The 20,165-nt window shown below is 53.1% G+C and overlaps 4 protein-coding genes across 4 annotated transcripts; 1 reads left to right on the forward strand and 3 right to left on the reverse strand.

Annotated features, from left to right (window-relative positions):
- Window positions 1-3,415: 3,415 nt before the first annotated feature.
- ACU9 (Malate synthase, glyoxysomal) lies at window positions 3,416-6,021 on the reverse strand. Its single transcript, XM_062908517.1, is given in 4 exon segments — window positions 3,416-3,837; window positions 3,897-4,875; window positions 4,938-5,691; window positions 5,710-6,021. 3 exon segments carry the CDS (start codon window positions 5,296-5,298, stop codon window positions 3,549-3,551), a joined length of 1,629 nt encoding a protein of 542 aa, XP_062771625.1. The 5' UTR covers window positions 5,299-5,691; window positions 5,710-6,021; the 3' UTR covers window positions 3,416-3,548.
- A 1,038-nt stretch (window positions 6,022-7,059) lies between these two features.
- FUM1 (fumarase fum1) lies at window positions 7,060-9,586 on the reverse strand. Its single transcript, XM_062908518.1, has 3 exons — window positions 8,849-9,586; window positions 7,734-8,757; window positions 7,060-7,670 (listed from the first exon to the last, which is right to left on the reverse strand). The coding sequence occupies exons 1-3, from the start codon at window positions 9,246-9,248 to the stop codon at window positions 7,481-7,483; spliced, it is 1,614 nt and encodes a 537-aa protein (XP_062771626.1). The 5' UTR covers window positions 9,249-9,586; the 3' UTR covers window positions 7,060-7,480.
- A 532-nt stretch (window positions 9,587-10,118) lies between these two features.
- Window positions 10,119-14,464, reverse strand: GIN4 (serine/threonine-protein kinase gin4). The gene is given in 6 exon segments (XM_062908519.1): window positions 10,119-10,229; window positions 10,244-10,495; window positions 10,554-10,874; window positions 10,939-12,650; window positions 12,707-13,429; window positions 13,489-14,464. 5 exon segments carry the CDS (start codon window positions 14,157-14,159, stop codon window positions 10,275-10,277), a joined length of 3,648 nt encoding a protein of 1,215 aa, XP_062771627.1. The 5' UTR covers window positions 14,160-14,464; the 3' UTR covers window positions 10,119-10,229; window positions 10,244-10,274.
- An 858-nt stretch (window positions 14,465-15,322) lies between these two features.
- SMC5 (Structural maintenance of chromosomes protein 5) lies at window positions 15,323-19,287 on the forward strand. Its single transcript, XM_062908520.1, has 5 exons — window positions 15,323-15,422; window positions 15,486-16,856; window positions 16,917-17,807; window positions 17,858-17,930; window positions 17,989-19,287. Exons 2-5 carry the CDS (start codon window positions 15,645-15,647, stop codon window positions 19,098-19,100), a joined length of 3,288 nt encoding a protein of 1,095 aa, XP_062771628.1. The 5' UTR covers window positions 15,323-15,422; window positions 15,486-15,644; the 3' UTR covers window positions 19,101-19,287.
- Window positions 19,288-20,165: the final 878 nt, after the last annotated feature.

The raw sequence follows: 20,165 nt of genomic DNA on the forward strand, positions 1-20,165 counted from the left end.
CCCAGCATTCCCGGGACCTGCATCTTACACAAACCGCCATCTGAACTTCGCCGCCGCGCTCATGTGACATCCGGCTTCTCCCATACATCACGAGCAAACCAACTTTCGTGTAGCCAGTGGATTCTTGTCAAGGACAAAACTACGTGAGCGGGGAGTATTCAGGCGTCCTGGTAACCTGCCACCAGTTTGGTTCGGCCTCGACCATCCCCACAGCTCCAAGAAAGGGGCGAATACGAACGAAACGAGATGCTAAAGAAGGCCGTCAGACCTGCCACCCAAGCATCCGCTACCGACGGTCCGGTACTTGGTCTGCGCCCCTGGTGCCGATCTCACGATAAGCTTAATCCTCACCATCCCACTTGCCAACCACACCGAGCAACACCGAGATCACGCCGGACCAGACTACCCATACTGGGTGTTCCGTTTCTTGCCTCCAGCAACTCGCCGCTGGTACATGGAATTCCCGCCGTCGAGGCCCACAAAGTTTGCCAATTTTGTTGTCTCCGTCACACGAGCCCCAACCTCGCCCCCCCCCTAATTCTCAAGGAGGAAAATTAGATCGCTCAGCTGCTCGGGTTCCTGCGTCAATGAGACACACGCAGTACCACGGGAAATGGAAGAATGGGTTTAAATCTCCGGGCTGATTTGGAACGAGTTTACTGACGTCAGACAACATATAACTTTGAGATGTTCTTATGTTTGGCGAGCAAAGGTAAAAGCAAAAAGGTGTGGTGTCATTGTCTTGGATATGCAGCTTTCCAGAAAGAATTGCGAGAAGCAGTAGAGTTATCCATTTTTGAGACCTTTCCTCCGATAGGGAGGGCCGTGTATACGAGCCTTTGACTTCGGGTATTTATGCTCAGGTCTCAGAAGAATATGTCTGTGTTTTCTCTTCGTCGAACCGGTGACGCAAGGGAGGGGGGTCTTGGGTTTGTTGTTCGTTCAGGGGCCAATGGAGCCGATGGTGGATAGGGGGCCATCACGAAGCATCTATCACATGAGGTATTTTGCCTTACACGGTCAATACATGTTTTCGGGCGTCAAGACAGGACCATGTTTTGCGACTCCGTCAAGGTGCTATCGACTGGCTTTCCAGGTTGCCAAACTTTGTATGTGATTCTCCACTTATGGGAGAAGGCGGGAACAGCCACACCTGTCCAGAATCATCTTTTAATTAAAAGTCAAACGTAATCTGGTGCCTGATTACGCAGGTGAGCATTGCCAGCCCAGTCCCATAGTGGTTGGATCCACGAGAGGGTCAACTCAACAAACCTGAAGCGAGGATGAATTGTGTCATGGTAGGCATCAAGGGCCACATCGACCCGCTTGGGACTGTAAGTTGCGGAGAGAACGAGAGTTAAGGGGGAAACCATGTCGGACATGCGAAGGCCCTACCTTAGGTACTCTTGCTACCGCAACAACACCAGCTTGACGGCCAAGATGCCGGGAGTGTCAGGAACGCACCCCAGATAGCCTCATAGACATCACACAAGAATACAAAAAGTTAGACCTATCACTCATGTAATTTCATTCTAATCATGAGCAGTCAGATCATCAGGTCCGTCCATCAGCCTACCTCTCTCATCTCCCTCCACGCATCCTCATCCGCATCTCATACATCCCAAACAACAGCCCCAATACACAATTAATCAAACCTCACGAAACCCAAGCATCCCAAGCTAACCCATAACCAGGTTGACAACAACTCTCTCCACTGAGTAAGATAGCTTCGAGTTGATCACCCAACGTTGAAAGGAGACACCTCAGCCGGGAAAAAGAAAAGGCAAAGGCAAAGTACGAAGCGTAGGTATCGAAAGCCCCCCCGAAGACAAGACCGGACCAAATGCTGACCACCAAACCGACCTCAAGACACCTCAGACATCGTCACAAGAGAACCCCATTCTCAACTCGAGAGCCAATGATAGAATGATCCATTGGGTTCCCAGGAACAGGATCGACCTCTACAAACCTCCGGTGGAAAGCCCCCTCCCACACAGACAAAACGCCCGCTCCCTCCGGACAAACACCCGGCCAGCAAACCAACAACAAGACATTGATATTCCTCTGTGTGCCGGTATCAAAAGAGACTTTATCACACACAAACAGTCCTCATCTTGTACACTTATCCCCCCATCATATCGACGTACCCGGGCCCAAAGACCATATATATATATATATTTATATTTATATACATAAAACCTGGCTCAAAGCCCTCAGCATTAGATTCCCATCACCACCACATGCACATATCACCACTTGCAACGACACCACAGCCACCTAGCTATCTCAGGTCCCACACGAATCACAGTATAATCAGGATCTTCCAATTGCAGTGCTATCGATTGAAGCCCTGGGTGAGGTGGTGCGAGGTTGAAGGCTTGCATTGGCGCGCGGACATCGGGCATCAACACCACGGCAGTGTATCAACCACGACACTTGCAAGCATAAGTATACACTGCAATTCATAGGGAAATGAACACCCTGCGGTGTTCATGATAACGGAAATGAATGGTTGTGATGTGAAAGGTAGGTATGCTGTGGTATGGTGGCAGTAAGATAGGCCAGAGAGTGTTAACCCTGAGTCACTCTCGGAGCAATCGTTAAGTCTAATTCTACACCTGATTTTATAGCTACAACCTCAGATTATAGGATAGAGTGTTGTAGATATGATGGGGGATGCGTGGTATAAAGATGAGAGGAGGGGGGTGGGGGGGGTGGTGGTGCACATAGAACAAGTCCCTTGAAAAGGGGGTAGTTACCTATATCGGCACACACCAACTAAGACACACGCCAGCCTTGACTCTCTGATGGAGAGAAAGGACCGGAAAGGTATGTATATCACCGAACCATGCGTGTGAGCGCATGGGTCAAAGCTGTGGAAGAGGAGGGACTGATGGGAAGCACTACTACTCCACCCATTCACCTTCGAGCACTCCACGACGGTGACGGTACGTGCCCACAGCCCTGGTCACCCCTCTCTCTTCTTCTCTGGATTCCGTCCGTTCCGCAGTGTTGTTGTGGAGATCTGAAGTCGAGAAAAGACTTCTTGCTGAGATAAATAAGCAGTCACATAGGCGGGACTGTGCGGGGCTTGTTGAGCACGTTGGGTAGAGGGGATGGAATACAGATAACAAAGACTTTGGATAGACTGATGGGTGATGGAACTGATCAGTAGATCATAGGATGCCCTAAACAGACTAAACAACCGACAGCCAGATTGAGGAGGCAGCATGCTGACAGATAGACTGATTGCTCTACACCAACTACACTCGAGGCAACTTAACTTCAAGAGACACCATGAACCAGACGGTAGGTGACCGGGCTTTCAATGGCCCAAACACTTCACCATCAATACACCAAGCCATCCCTCTTAAGGTAGGTAAGATCTCATAATATCCAATTCATATTTGCATCTCCTATAAAACCAAAAAAAAAAATAAAAAAATATCAAACGCAACGCCTCAAATGCACAAAGTTTACAGTCTTGCTTCTCTTCGCTCACTACCACATCATCATTAACTTCTCCCCCCATCACCCCCCTTCTCCACTTACAACTTAGCAGCCGCTCTCGCCGGACCAGCAGATGTGATCTCATTGTACAGCAGGCTCGTCAAGAAATCAGCATAGTCCTCACCGGTGACCTGACCGGAAAAGTACTGGGCCGCAAGACCATACTTGTTGCCCTGAGGAGCCTTGCTGGCGAGCTCCTGGGTCTGCTCCTTGAGGAGCTTGAGGGCGTACTGCTTGTCAACCTTCTTGCCCTCGGCGGTGGTGACGCCGTGGCGCACCCACTGCCAGAGCTGGGAGCGGGAAACCTCGGCTGTGGCGGCGTCCTCCCTGTTTTCATCGTCAGCATCGTGGCTCTTCGTCATGGTATGCAGCGGAGAAATACTCACATCAAGTAGTTAATAGGAACACACCCAACACCCCTAATCCAAGCCTCCATGTAGCCCAGGCCAATGTTCAGGTTCTTCCTGATACCCGCCTCGGTGATCTGACCCGGCACGTTCATGTTCAGCAAGTCATTCTGACCAATCGTGACATCCTCCCGTCTGACAAACAGCTGGTTGGGAGTGGGCATGTGCTTGTTAAAGATGTCCACCGCGATGCCCGCCAACGCAGGGTGAGCAACCCAGGTGCCGTCGTGACCGGCCTTGACCTCGCGGAGCTTGTCCGCTCTGACACCCTCCATAGCCACCTCGTTGGCCTTGGGGTCGTCCTTGATGGGAATCTGGGCAGCCATGCCACCCATGGCGTGGACACCGCGCTTGTGACAAGTCTGGATGAGGAGCTTGACGTAGGCGTCCATGAAGGGAACGGTCATGGTGACGGCCGACCGATCGGGAAGGACAAAGTTGGAGTTTTGACGGAACTTCTTGATCACGGAGAAGATGTAATCCCACCTGCCGCAGTTCAAGCCGGAAGAGTGGTCGCGGAGCTCGTAGATGATCTCGTCCATCTCAAAGGCGGCGAGGATGGTCTCGATGAGGACGGTGCCGCGGATGGTGCCTCTGGGCATGCCGATGTAGTCCTGAGCAAGGTTGAAGACATCGTTCCAGAGACGGGCCTCAAGGTGAGACTCCATCTTGGGAAGGTAGAAGTAAGGGCCGAAGCCCATCTTGACGGTCTGGAAGGCATTGTGGAAGAAGTACAGACCGAAGTCGAAGAGAGAGCCAGACATGGGCTCGCCGTCGACGGTAACGTGCTTCTCCTCCAGATGCCAGCCACGGGGGCGGACAATCAAGGTGGGGAGCTTCTTGTCAGTGCGGAGCTTGTACTCCTTGTTGCCGATCTTGAAGTCGACCTGGCGGCGGTTGGCGTCGTAGAGGTTGACCTGGCCGTTGATCATGTTGTCCCATGTGGGAGCGCTGGAGTCTGTGAATCACATGTCAGAGCCACCGCCCCTCCCTCGATCTCATCTCATTCCCAAAACTCACCCTCAAAATCAGCCATGTAAGTCCACACATCAGCGTTCAACGCGTTCACCACCATCTTGCGGTCAGTAGGGCCCGTGATCTCCACACGGCGGTCCACAAGCCCGGGAGCGGGCGGCGCGCCCTTCCATGTTGGGTTCTCGCGAATGTGTCTGGTCTCGGGAAGGAAGTCAGGCAGAGCGCCCTTGTCGAGCTCGGCCTGGCGGATCTTGCGGCGCTCAAGGAGAGCCTTGCGAGTAGAGTTGAATGACCGCTGGAGAAGGGCCAAGAAAGCAAGAGCTTCCGGTGTGAGGATCTTCTTTTGTGACTCCGAAACGGGGCCGAGGACGTTGACGCCCTGGAGGATAGACTCGGTGCTAGGCATTGTGATGTTGTGTGCGTGGGGTGATGTGGGTGGGTGTGGTGTTTGCAAAGCTCCGTTATCCTAGAAAGGGGAGGCGAAGCTGTTTATATATATATGTATATATATATATATATATTTATGTACTCTAGAACAGAACAAAAACGTTAGGACCTCGTGACGAAAGAGCAAGCTGAGTCAATCAACAATCGCTAACGGTTGTCAAAATGCCGAGGTGAGCCGCGGGTCAAGTACTTAGTCGTAAAACAGCTGCCAATTGGTAGGTGGGGGGGTGGGCAGGGTGTGGTTCACCCAAATTGTGGAGGAAGAGCTGTATGGGGAAATGGAACAAAGAAAAAAGGCGGGGAGTGTGAGTTTCGATTGACGTATGAGTGCCGGGAACGCGGATGTGTGTGTGTGTGTGTGTGTGTGTATCAGAGAAAGTGGGAAAAAAGAACAGGACCAGAAAGGGAGAGATCTCGAGCTATTGTCATAACGAAGCTCTCCCTCGAATCCAAAACGCGTGCCTGTGACCGACAGACAACGACCTCAGACGAGCTGATTGAGTCAAGAGAAGGAACCAACCTGACTCACCGATAATAAAACCAATTTGTCGTGTCTCCCTCAGTAGAGAGACGTTCTCAGAGCAAGAAGATGCGCGATGTTGTTCAAGAAAGCAGAGGAAAAGGCTCCGGCATGCGGCGAAAGCAAACGCTTGGAGTTTTTGATGATGTGCTGTCAAAACGATGACGTCCCTCCAAACACATCCAGAACCCAACATGAACCCAGACCTATATCTATCCAACCCATCTTCCCCCAAGACAATCTCTGCCTCCCTCTGCTTCCTCACCACTCGGCAATCCGGTTCAAGGGACCCCCATCATCGCCTCCCCCAGAAAAGCCATAACATGTGGTTGGTCTCTTCATGGCATTCACTTCCCATGCTCGCTCGGCCGTCCGGGTCCTCCCACCGCTGCCATTGGCCAAATGCGCTACCCCACAATCAGGGGAAAACTGGACAAGCTCACGGCGGGTGCAGCTCTTCACATGTGACATGTGCCGCGCCCCTACCAGCGTAATGACTTGCGCCCCGATGACCTCACCCTTTCAATTCCTCCGTCGCCATCCAATTCTTTTATGTGCTTCCTAAACCTCGTTCTGCAACCCCCAAAGTCTCCATTTCTCCTTCTTATTCCCACCGAAGTAAATCACCCCTTCCCTCCAGCGATATCGGCGATTACCCCCCACCAAACAGATTACTCGATCCCATCGAGATAACGAAATTCCTCTTCCAGTCCTTTCCTTCCATACATCATAAGCCAAGCCAATCACCCCCAGCTCCCGTAAGCCAAGAAAAGTTGGGGGTTGGCAAAACCAAAAAACACAAAAAGCTCTCCCCACTTCCCTCGCCTTTCTCCACCACCGCCGTGAACCTCCGATCTGCCGGCCCAGAGCCGAGGTCATCGCCCCCCCCCCTTCCCCATATCATGTCCTCATCGGCGTCATGCATCCGCCTCTCTGCCTGCGTTGTCTGGTTGTGCTATGACACCTCGCCTGTCTGCCCTTGCCCGTTTACTACCGGCCGCCCCGTCCGCCCGATACTTTCCGATATCTCTTACACTTCCTTACCAGGGTTTGTGTCGACGGTGATGCTGCATGTTGCAATACGAAGGGGGAAAAAAGGGCTTCAGACCCGTGATTCCAATTGGCATATCATTACGTTGGCCAGACCAGACCAGACCACATGGAACATCATACATACCCATTCACCATAGCCGTGGCTCGGCTTCCTTCTAGCTCTTATCTCAGTGACACATCATGAAACAACCTTCTCTCCTCTCCCCGCAAAAATGAGCATATATAGCAGTGGTGGTATCAATTTAGTTTTCTTCATGGCTAGCTTTCTAATCATAACACATCTTCGTAGAGGTGAAAAGGTAAGGGGTATGTAACGGTGAGGTGAAGTCATCGACACCAAGGGGTATATTGTTACACGCAGGTGTGTTTCACGCAAAAGTGATGGGTGGTGGGTGATGCGGTCAGGCATATCGCTGCCTTTGGGTTTTAACCCCAAGTCTCACATATCAAAACCTTTACCCAACCAAGGGGAGCCTTTATCGAGACGACTACACGATGCGCTCGCCGACATCACACAACCCCTCTACGCTCTCTCTGGGTTTCCAGCATTCTTCTGGTGGCTGGCAGTTTAACCCTTGTAGGGGGAAGGGCCAACCATGAGCTCGGGTCTGACGAGGGTGTCAAACTCCTCCTCGGTGAGGGCGTTGAGCTCCATGGCGGACTCCTTGAGGGTCAGGCCCTTCTTGTGGGCGTTCTTGGCGACCTTGCTCGCCATGTCGTAGCCAATCTTGGGGTTGAGGCAGGTAACCAACATGAGGCTAACAAAGTGTCAAGTCAGTATGCAATATCTCACGAGTCAGCTTGAGTTCAGGAAGACTTACGACTCCTTCATGATGCTGGCAATCTTCTTCTCGTTGGCAGAGAGGCCGACAACCAGGTTCTTCTCAAAGCTCTTCATGCCGTCGGCCAGGATGCGGATGCTGTGAAGGAGGTTGCGGATAATCAGGGGCTTGTACACGTTGAGCTCGAACTGGCCGTTCATGCCGCCGATGGTGCAAGCAACCTGGTTACCCATAACCTGAGCGCAGACCATGGTGAGGGCCTCGCACTGGGTGGGGTTGACCTTGCCGGGCATGATGGACGAACCGGGCTCGTTCTCAGGGAGGTTGAGCTCGCCGAGACCGCAACGGGGACCGCTGCCGAGGTAGCGGATGTCCTGAGCAATCTTGCTGAGCGAGGCAGCGAGGGTGTTGAGGCTGCCGTGGGCCTGGACGATGGCGTCGTGGGCAGCGAGCGCCTCGAACTTGTTGGGGGCAGTCTTGAACTCGGTGCCGGTCATCTTGGAAACCTCCTCGGCGATGGCCTCGGCGAAGCCCTCGAAGGTGTTGATGCCGGTGCCGACGGCGGTGCCGCCCTGGGCGAGGAGGCGGAGGTCGGGGAGGCAAGACTCGACGCGCTTGATGCCGAAGTCGAGCTGGGCAACATAGCCGCCGAACTCCTGAGCGAGGGTCAGGGGAGTGGCATCCTGGAGATGGGTGCGGCCAATCTTGATGATCTTCTTGGCCTCAAACTCCTCAACCTTGGCCTGGAGCGCATCGCGAAGGCTCTTGAGCGCAGGGAGGAGGGTGTTCTCAAACTCGAGCACAGCAGCAATGTGCATGACGGTGGGGAAGGTGTCGTTGGACGAAGCCGAGCGGTTGACGTGGTCGTTGGGGTGCACAGGCTTCTTGGAGCCCATCTTGCCGCCCAGAATCTCGATGGCTCTGTTGCTGATGACCTCGTTGGCGTTCATGTTGGACTGGGTGCCGGAGCCGGTCTGCCAGACGACGAGGGGGAAGTGGTCGAGGAGCTTGAGGTCAGCAACCTCCTTCGCGGCCTGCTGAATGGCCTTGCCGATCTCAGGATCTACATATTGCCCGTCTGGTCAGCCCCTCGTTTCTTCTTCGGACGACATATACCAGAGCGCATTGCAAGAGCGCAAAAAGAGGGCACATACCAAGGCCATAGCGCATGTTCACCGTCGCCGCAGCACCCTTGAGGATACCAAACGCCTTGACGATAGGTGGGGGCATGCGGTCCTGGGGCTGGTTGATCTTGAAGTTCTCGAGGGAACGCTCAGTCTGAGCGCCCCAGTACTTGTCAGCCGGGACCTGGATCTCGCCAAAGGCATCGCTCTCGGTTCTGGTGTTGGCCGACATTCTCGCGGCACTACTGTGGAAGGTTCTCTGGTGGCGGATGGCGGGGTTGGCGGTTTGGCTGGTGGAAAGTGACGAAATGGGAGCGTTGCACGCACCGGCCGTCGCCTTGAGACATGTGCTCAGCGACCGGCTGGCTGTCCTCGGCAGCCCAAGGCTGGCGCGGGCTGCGGGCCCGGCAATGCGAACCGATCGAAGCATGCTGGGGAAAGAAAAAGTCGCCTGACAAACAAACCGTAGCCCTGTATCTAGCGCCGAGCGGCGGTTAGCAGTCGTGCTGCGGGAGGGGGAGGTGCGGGGGTGCCCGATCAGCTACGTACTCGTACTTTGTGTGAATGAGATAACTCCGGCGCCCCCCCCCAAAAAAAGAAGAGATACCAGAGGGAGAGTGAGTTGCTGCGAGAATGAGGGTATTAGATGACAGGAGAACGATGGGCCAAAAAGTTGAAATGGAAAAACGCGCTCTCGCCTTTTTTTTCTACCCGCGACCACCTTTTCCCAACCACTTGGCTGACCCAGCCTGTCAACCCATCCGTCCGCGCCGGTCCGGCAGATCCCGACATCAGAAACCTCAAGATAATTGGGCAATTCCCAAATGTCCCACCCCCGGAAGGCCAACCGGCAATTAACGAATTGCAGAATCGAACAGAACATCGCCGATTCGCCTGCTGCTGCCCCCGGCAACCCTGCATCGCTAACAAAACAAACCCCTGAATTCATTCTCAAGAGCAAAAAAGGGGGCTTTCTGGTACAGACAAGTGGTAACACATTATTTGATTACATTCATCCTGCCTGGCCTGCTACCTAACAACCCCAGAATTTTATGCACGAAAGGTATAGAAAACCTCGAACAAAACTCGAACCTCCAAGCACGGGTATCTAGCAAAGCATCTAGCCTCATCTGTCGCTGAATGGGGGGGGGGGAGGGGGGGGGGAACCAAAACACACCCCTTCCCTGTTTCCCTCCGTCATGCTCCAGCGCTACAGATGCCAACAAAACAAGAATAATCCCCCCAGCCAAGGCCCCCGTCTTATCCATCTGACCCGATCATCTCCAATGCTTCCTTCTTTCCAAGTGCCAGATGCAGACAGTGGAAAGAAAACCTCCTAAATTCCCTTCCAATGTGGCCAATAGCAGGTGTGAGAGAATGCCGAAGAAAACAAAAAAAAAACAAAAAAAAAAAAAAAAAAGGTGCAAAGAGGATATTCGTCCGGCCATCGTCCATATTAGGAGTTGAGCGTCTTGATCATCATACTGATCTTCCGCTTGTCGGTAACCATGAGAGCCCGGTTATCGAAAGCAGTGCTGATGGCCTCCACCACCTTGTGGAAGCTGCTGGCGGCGCCCTTCTCCTGTGTGAACCGAGCAATGCAGAGCTGGTTTCGCTTCCCGTGCTCAATGACGGTCATGAGCTCGATGGCAAAAGATACTTCCTTGAGGTTGAGATCTAATGACGGAGAGGTGATCAGCAAGCGGACCTCACAAACAATGGGAACAAAACCTACAGTTCTTGGCAGCGACACGGGCAAAGATGATGTTGCGCTCCTTGTCAACCTCGATATCCTTGATGCCATACTGGCGCCAGTCACGAAGCAAGATCGCCATCTCCTGACGCGCGCGCCGCTTGGGGATGGCAAAGCAAAGATATCGCATGGCCGGCTTGACCCTGAATAGCCGTGCCAGCCAGTTTTGCTGCACCTCAATCTTACGGCCACCCCCATCGCTCTCAGACCAGACACTTTGAGCGGCCATACTGTTGTGCTTCTCCTTAGATCTCTTCTGAGACCTGCCGTCTTCGTGGACGTGCACATCTTCAAACTCGGAATCTATCATGGCAAAGCAAAGTTAGCATGTCACAGCTGAAGACATAGCACAGCGTCTTCTTCTCACCTCCAATAGACATCTTCGGCCCATCCTTGTTGCTCTTCCAGAACGACAAACCAAACGCCTTCTTCTTCTGAGCGCGCGATGCCGCAGGCTCGTCGATGGAATACGAGACAGGCCTGCTGGGCCCGCTAGCCTCCGAACCGGCGTATTCCTCGCCGTGCTGGGGGAACGTCCCGGTGGTGGGGGTAACGGCGGGGCTGTTTCCATCCTTGGAGGCGCGTTTGAACCAAGATGACACCCTGTTCTTGGGCTGCGCACCAACGCCATTCTCTGTATTGTCAACCGAGCGGGTCGGTTGATGACCCGAGTAGGATGCATGTCTTCGTGACTCCTGAACAGCGGTAGGGCGTTCGTTCTTGGTTGGATGGAGAGATAGCTTGCGGACGTTGAGCGGCCGCGGAACCGCAGCCGGATCGCCACCTTCTACCGCCGTTGGCGAGTTCACCACCCGAATGGTGTTCTCAGCCCGGGACAAATAATCCAGCCCTCTGTTCTTAACACGAGCTGGGGTTTCCGCAGGGACAGCCTCCGGGCTGCTCTCATAAATAGAGGGAAGCGGGTTGACTGTCTTCACTGAGCGGTTGTGAATCGGATCTGACACCACCCGACGATCAGGAAGATGAATGCTTGAGCCAGGGTCAAGGAGTGAGACTTTATGCGTTACAGGCGCAACCTCCAGACTCTGCTTGCGGATTGACAGAGGAGAGACGGTGGGTCGGGACGGAACTGGAGGCAATGGTCTGCTATACTCTCGCTGGTTACTCGCAAACGAGCGCGGACCAGCAAGCGACGACTGCGACATTTGCGCAAAAGACGAGTCAGCCAAAGAAAAGCTCAAGTGGCTCCCTTCACGGCTCTGAAGTAACGTCTCGCTGGGCGCTGACACGAGGAGTGAGCTACCGAAGGCTTCGTCAATGTCTCGGGCAATCGAGGTATGAAACTGTTTGAGTTCCTCGCCCCAAAGCACCCTCTCCTCCTTGTTGTTGACGTCAGCCATAGACACGGTGGTCGTAGGCCTTGGGGTCTTGGTGGCTTTCCGTGGCGAGTAGGCATCGCGGTCGTATGTCGTATTGTCGCCCGCAATGCTAGCTGGGGCAGCCACAGAACCATGTCGGCTTCCCTGATACTTCTGACCTTTGCGGACTGCTGAGAAGTCAACCCCACGCCTGGAGAGCCTGCTGCTGACACGAACTCTCGGGGTGCTGTGGTGGCTATGAATTGAGCCCATGGAGCCCCGAGGGGTTCGCAGACGACCGGCTGTTGTCGCGGTCCGTTGCGAAGGGGTTCGAAGCTGGTGTCGCACCGAACCACCCTTGGACCTGTATGAACGATACGAGTGCGAGACAGTGGTGGGAGAACGTCCGATGCCATCCTGAGAGCCATTGCGGTGAATTATAATCTTGGCGTGACTGGCGTACGGGACAGAATGGAACACCCGGGACGCATTGTAAGGATCATAGCTGCGTATTGTGCCCGTTTCGTCCTTGTCTGCTTTCCCCGGCACATTCGAGATGACTGTGAACTTTGACACTGCTCGTTTCTGACCGTATCGCCCTGGCTGGGTAAACTCGCAAGTGGAGATGCGTTTGCCCCAGTTGGGAGGCTTGAGGTGATGATAATCGCTCTTCGAGATGGGTACGTTGTTGTTGTAGTTCTCCAACTGGACTTCACGGTGATTATAGAGCAGGTGATAGAACAGTTTCTGGTCGTTCGGTCTGCCGGAATGGTTAGTTCTCTGCGTTGTCACCGCAATGAAGGCAGGAGAACTTACTTTTCCTGGGCCAACTTGAGCTTGAGCTCAGCTTCGGGGTACGCGTGCCAGAGCGCCTTGAGCTGTCTCAGAATCTGAATGTCCACCTCCGCCTCAGGGATGGGCGAGACATTGCGTTTCTGCAAACCTGATTGCTGGCGCTGTTCCCACTCGAAGCATTGTGGAATATCGGGGTACTTGAGGATGAGCGGGTGTTGCCACATCTGGGCCATGGTGATACGGTTCGCAGGCTGGGGCACCAGCATCCTCCGGATCAGATCCTGAGCTTCCCTGCTCAAATGCGGGGGCATGCGGTACTCGGCGCGTTTGGCCTTTTGAATCATGACACCAAGGTCGTCGTCATCAAACGGCAAATAGCCAGCAAGCATGACGAACAGGATGACGCCCATGCTCCAAATGTCGACCGCTGAGCCTTTGTAGGCCTGGTGTCGAAGCAACTCGGGAGCCGCATAGTGAGGACTTCCACAGGCCGTTGTGAGCTGATGGTGTTGGCTTTGTTGCAAAGCCGCCATCCCAAAGTCTGCAATTTTGACCTGACCACTGCTGTGAAGCAGAATGTTCTCCGGCTTGAGATCTCGGTGGCAGATGTTCAATGAATGGCAGTAATCCAGCGCACTCATGATCTGGCGGAAGTAAAAGACGACCTCCCATTCACGTAGAGCACCAACGGAGCGGATAAACTCGAACATGTCGCCTTTTTCAACAAATTCGGTGACCATGTAGCTAGTAAGGAGCATTGGGTTAGTCCACAATTCGAGCACGCACGGGGTATGCTGACTTACATCTCCGACCTGTTCTCCCAAATGTCAAGCAGTTTGATAATGTTTGGATGCTCGATGAGCTTAAGGACGGCAATTTCGCGCTCGATAGCTATCGGCATTCGACGAAGACCGCCTTCCGCATCGGTTTGGGTAGTTCGATATTCGAGCCGGTCAAGATTCGCCAGACTACCCGACTGGTTGATGAAGGCGGTACTTTTGGACAAAATCTTGATGGCCACCAATTGGCCAGTAACACGGTGACGTGCGAGACGAACACGCGCCGAAGTCCCCTTGCCTAATGTCTTGCCCAGCTGCCAAGGTCCAATGTGTGTCTTGAGCTGTCTTGTGGTGGAGGCATTAGAAGAAACATTGGAAAACTGAGAGATGCGCCGGGCGGCTTCGAGGTCGGCTTCCTGAGAAACAGCTGAAAGATGCTGATTGACTGGCGCAGGGCGTTCTACTGCAACTGGTCGATCTGATGTGCCTTTCGTCTGACGCTCGACTTGATGACTTGTACCGGCGACAACAGATGTTGACGAGCCTCTGACAACCTTCTTGGACCTCAATACGTAATTCTCATCATTGCCTTTGTGATGGGAACGCGCCGTGCTGACGACTGTTGTATTGTTGACTCGCTTGGTCGTGTCAGCGAGCGGCTGGCGGCCAGGTCGCGAGTTGCTGTGCCTATCCATGATTGACGGGATGGAGGGCGGATCAGTACATGGTCCGATGCAGAAAGGACTGCAAGAAGCAAATCGACGATCGGATGGTTGGAAAGTTGCAGTGATAGAGAAGGAGTCGGTTGGAAGATGTAACCTCGAGAATTGGAAACTGTAAATGAATTAACGAGTGGTGTTGAGGTCCAACTGGCGATGGAAGGAAAGACACACAAAAATGAGTGTGTAAGAAGCTAAACGACTGTGGTGGTGGTGCGAAGGTCAGCACTGCCCGGCGACGATCTGGAGAGAGAAGGAGAGTGGGAGTTGGGGTCGGTGGGCGGAGTTTGATAGATGCAGCGAGTGGAATGGCGGGGAGTGAAAAGCGTGGGGCCTGAGGGAAGGGTAGGAGCGAGAGACAGCTTGCATAGCAACCAGCTTTGTTGTGATCAAAACAAAACAACCCGCTGCAACAGAGTCGCTGCCAGGCTCGCGTGGGCCTGAAAAACCAGTGCTTCAATGGGGCTGGCCAGTAAGATGGAAACGCGATAGGACATGGAACCATACAGTGCATTTTACGGCTTGCTCGTCGTCACCTACTATGCCAGGGGAAGCTCGGTATCTCGAGTTGTCGAGCTGAAGGCATTCGGAAATTAAGACCCTTGGGGTGTTTTCTGCCAGGATCCAACAGTACACGCTCTTGTGTGCTGGCATCAACTACCCATATGAGTAGTTTATCGATGACAACACGCATGTACCCAGTATCAGAGAATCCTCTGTGTTGTCTGTACCGGTATATCTCAGTGTTGGTGTGGAAGAGGGTGAGGAATGCAGCAGAAGCATGGTGTTTTGTTTTTATGTGCGATGGAATTCCAGACAAAACTGGTTGTGCCAAGTATTCTGGCCCCAAAACACGATCCCGGAACGACTTCTTCATGCCGATACATCTAAAACTACTGATCCGATCCATGATACATATATCTATCTGCCCATGGTGAGAACCTCTGGTCCCCAGCAAAGGGGCTCCTTCGTTCTTTCGAGCCTACACTTGTCATCATGAGATTCGAAATGATACACCCATATTTTGTATTGTCCCGAACAGTTGTACTGTAACAGATCGAGATTTCATGGCCACTCGTACTCGAAAATCCATCCACCTTGTCGTTCTCCTTCGTTGATAGCAGCTGTGATGTTGAATATAACATCTTACCTAAGCAACAGCAGTTGCATTTGGCGAGCTTGGACGACACCGACTGCCTCTTATTGGCCAGACTCCAAGGTCGCCGTGCACGGACTTGGGTGCGGATTGCAGTTCCACCTTTGAGTTAACCAATTAACCCCAACCCCCACCACGCGCTGCTCCAAACGCGACGCGTTCTCAACCTCTTGAAGGTCACGCTGTAACTACGAAAGGCGGGCGTATTCCTTGTGGAGTTTGGTCTTTCAAAATAGCCTCTCTCTCGGAAGAATCTTTGACGGAAAGCGATTTACCCAGTCTATTTACACCTTGGCTTGGGCGAAATGGCGCCAACGACCTTGCTGAAAAGAGCCGCCCCAGATGATGCCGACGACTACAGCTTCCTACGACGAAGACGGGGAGATGGGCCACGGGCTTATCACGATAATGACACTACCGCGAACGAATCAGCAAGTACATTCCAACCGGGTGCAATTGTGCGAGTGAAATTACGCAACTTCGTTACCTATTCCGAAGCCCAATTCTTTCTCGGACCTAACCTGAATATGGTTATTGGGCCAAACGGCACAGGGAAAAGTTCGCTGGTCTGTGCCATTTGCTTGGGACTTGGTTATCCGCCGAACGTACTGGGGAGGGCGAGTACTTTTGGCGACTTCGTCAAGCACGGCAACGATGAGGCGGAACTCGAGGTTGAGCTACAGCGGAAGCCTGAAGATGCCGAGAACTACGTCATTGGGCTTGTCATCAGGCGTGAGGATAATAGTCGGAAGTTCACTATCAACGGAAGCCGTTCCACCCTCAAGGATGTTCAGAAGCTTATGCGGAGCCTTCGTATCCAGATCGACAACCTATGTCAGTTCCTACCACAGGACAAGGTGGCGGAGTTTGCTGGGTTGACTCCGGTAGAGCTGTTGGAGAAGACTCTGCATGCCGCCGCGCCACAGGACATGATTGTGTGGCAGCAGGAATTGAAACAGGGATTCAAGGAGCAAAAGGAAGTGCAATCCATCACGGACAAGACTCGCGAGGACGTCAAGAGGATGGAGGACAAACAGCGGCTTCTGCAGGCGGATGTCGACAAACTTCGTGAGAGAAAGGCTATCCAGGAAGCGCTGATCAAACTGAAGCAACTTCGACTGATCGCTCAATATCAGGAGGCCAGGGAACACTTTAACGATGCCAGAATGCGTAAGAAAGAGTCACAGCGCGCCTATAAGAGGCTCGAAAGAAGCGTCGCGCCTGCCCTCGAAGCCGTCAATAGAAAGCAGGATTATTCTCGCAAAGTTAGAGGCGTCGTAACTCTTCGGCGACGAGAATTGGAGCAGGCTGTAGCCGAGGCCGACAAAGCGCTGGGTCCGGTGGAATCAGCAAGTGGGAAAATGACGCAGATCGAAAACGCGATTCGGACGGAGGAAGACAATTTCAAGGACAAGAGGAAGCGGATGGGTGCTTTGAGGAAGGAGATCACCGATCTGAAGGCAAAGTACGCACAAGAGCCCAAGGAATTCAAGGCTGGTGAATGGAACCTCCAGATTGTGGGTAGTTTGAGCAGTTATGTACACTCGAAAGGTTTGTGTCACTGACAGTTTTGACAGCGAGAGCTAGACCACCAGAAGCGCGAGAAGCAGCAGAAGGCCTTGGATCTTGTCCCAGAACGTGACGCTATCAAGACGGAGGGATATGGTTTGAGGCAACAGAAGATGGCATTGGTGCAGGAACTGGAGGCCCTGGACTCGCAAGAGGGCCAACTTCTCAACCAGCTCAAGAACATGAACCCTGATGCAGCAGCGGGCTGGGCCTGGCTCAAAGACAACCAAGGAGGGTTCGAAAAGGAAGTCTTTGGGCCTCCCATGCTAACGTGTTCCGTTAAAGACAAGCGCTACAAGGACTTGGTCCAGTCCATGCTCCAGGGATCTGATTTCTTTTGTTTCACGACACAGACCAGAGCGGACCACAAGAAGCTGAGCGACCAGCTGTATGGGACTTTGGGCCTTTCCGTTACTGTTCGGACTTGCTTTAGCTCATTGGATTCCTTCAAGCCACCTATGCCTAAGGAGCAGCTTTCACGGTATGGCTTCGATGGCTATGTTCTCGATTTCCTCGACGGACCCGCTCCCGTGCTGGCCATGCTTTGCGCAGAGAAAAGACTACATCAGTCTGCCCTTAGCTTGAACGAGATTTCCGATGACCAGTTCGAGCAAATCCAAAAGGACGAGCTCATCAACTACTTTTCTGCTGGTCGCAAGTTTTATCGTATCATGCGCCGGAGAGAGTATGGGCCGGGGGCGGTCTCTACGCGCGTCACTGGGTTCAGCGAGGGCCGGTTCTGGACAGACCAGCCGGTTGACGGTTCTGAAAAGCTCGAAATCAGACGCAAGATCGAGGAGATCGATGGAAAGACTGATGAGTTGCTGACAAAGTTGAAAGAAGTGGCCGAGAAGCACAAAACACTCACAGCGGAGATCAAGGAACTTGAGGAGAAGAAGGTATGTATCTTTTCCTGTCGCATACCTGGATATAACTAACCAACTATCAGAGCGGTTTAATGGCGCAGAAGAACCAATTGCAAGCCGAGTTTACGCACTGGAACGGCCTGCCGGACAAGATAGGTATGACAGACCCCTGGCAGTGGACCCGATTGTGGTGTATTAACAGAGCCGCTCCCAGATGCCAAAGAAAAAGTCCAAGAACGCACCCAGAAGGAGCTTGACGAGGCCAAAGCTCGCAGGGTGGATCTTATGAGGCAACTCGACGATGCCACCGTGGACATGTCCAAGGCCGTCATCAAACACTTCGAAACGCTTGGTGCTATCCGTAAAACGCGACAAAAACTCCTCGAAGCCCAAGTCTGGGAGCTAGAGGCCGAATCGGATGTCAAGTGCCTCAAAGATAAGAACGCCGAGATCACAGCCAGACTAGAAGACGAGAAAGCAAAGGTGGAACAGGCTAAGAAGGATGTCGAGGAGTTTAGACAAACTGCCGGAGAAGCTCAAGACAAGGTCAGCGAGTTCTTGAACGATGAGAACAGGGTGGCCCTTCTGGCAGCTGCTCGGGACAGGACAGTGGCCGAGTTTGAGGGATCAATCACGGCAGAGCAGGCGAAGCTGGAGATGATCGAAGCGGGTAACCCCCAGGCGCTGGAAGAGTACGAGCTTTACGCCCAAAAGATCGAACAGATTCGCCATGCTGCGGAAAACCAGGAGACAAGGCTGGCCCAGCTCAACGCCAGAATCGAGGAGATCCAGAGCCAATGGGAGCCCCGCCTGGACGAGCTCGTCGGACAGATTAATGATGCTTTTAGCTATAACTTTGAGCAAATCAGCTGTGCCGGCGAAGTTGGTGTCCACAAAGACGCGGATTTTGACAAGTGGGCTATCGATATCAAGGTCAGATTCCGTCAGGGGGAGACACTTCAGCGGCTCGACCAGCACAGACAGTCTGGTGGTGAGCGTGCCGTGTCAACCATTTTCTACCTGATGGCTTTGCAGGCTCTGGCTCAGGCGCCATTCCGGGTGGTGGACGAGATCAACCAGGGTATGGACCCGCGCAACGAGCGTATGGTTCACGAGAGGATGGTGGAGGTTGCGTGCCGAGAGCATACAAGTCAGTATTTCCTCATCACACCCAAGCTGTTGTCAGAGCTCCGGTACGATCCTAGGATGATGGTTCATGTCATTGTCAGTGGAGAGCGGGTGGATGAGACGAGCACGACGAAGATGAACTTCGGCAAGTTTGTACAGACACAGAAGAGGCTGAAGGCACAGGCAGGGAGGTGGTGATGATACCATATGCTGAGGAAATGAGGACCGGGGACTTCAGTTGCAAGCGTTGCTTTAGGGCATGACGATATTCACATCATGTCGACAGCCAGTTGGAAGGAATGGAAATCTAGCTGTTTGATGATGTCGTGCCCCAGCCACATAGTGGGCATACAATTAGAACATGGAAATGTCCAACCTAACACGCCTGCTTTGGCTCAAGCTATTCGTTCATTGCATGCATCTGTCAGGGAACCGATATTTCCAGATTTCTATGAAACCCCTTCGCACGTGAAGACCCTGGGGGTTCCCTGTGATATCATGGCCCAGCCGCAAACAACAATTGCTTTGAGGTCCCACCAGAAGACCCTGAAAATCCAGCCGATGGAACCCGCCAAGGTGAACTGACAGAAGCAGACAGCGCCAAGAGCCGACGGGAAGGGGCACAGACCACTTGAGAGACAAATGTCAATGACGTCAATATCCACTTTGGAGAGACAGGCCACGCGCGTGGTGCGCAAGCGTTGTCGCCTTTGAGGACTGTCGAATCAGAATGCGGATCAAGCCACAGTTCGGGAGGCGGCTGGTACGAAAGGTGGTACTCTTGCGGGCTGTTGTACATAATGGAAAGAGAGGTGAAGTCATTGCGAAGAGGGATGGGCATGGAGACGAGGAGCCGTATCTTCCGAATGTCCTGCACGGGCAGGAAGTCATGATACATCGGGGATTTGATGATGCGATTTCGAGATGGTTTGGCAAGCAGCGCACCTTCACCTGCCATGGTTGAGCTCAAATTCAAGCTGTTGGCTGGCCAGCAACTCCAGGTTAGAAGGGTAGCGGGAATGCAGAACCCAACGGCGCGTCATTCTCAAACAAATCCCCCATGCCAGAAAAAGAAAAATGCCATCTGATGCTTTCCATTTTCGCAAACTGAGTGATCGACGACAGGGGTGTGTGAGTGGTTGGTCGGGTAGAAAAACAAAAAAGCAGACAATGCCAAGTGACGTCACATTCGGCCAGAGACGACCACCAAGACAGACCAGTTGACCAGTGACGATGACGGGGGGCGCCGGTTCAGCCAGCCCA

Source organism: Podospora pseudopauciseta, chromosome 1 (genome assembly GCF_035222475.1).
Source record: "Podospora pseudopauciseta strain CBS 411.78 chromosome 1, whole genome shotgun sequence".
Classification (NCBI taxonomy): Eukaryota; Fungi; Ascomycota; class Sordariomycetes; order Sordariales; family Podosporaceae; genus Podospora; species Podospora pseudopauciseta.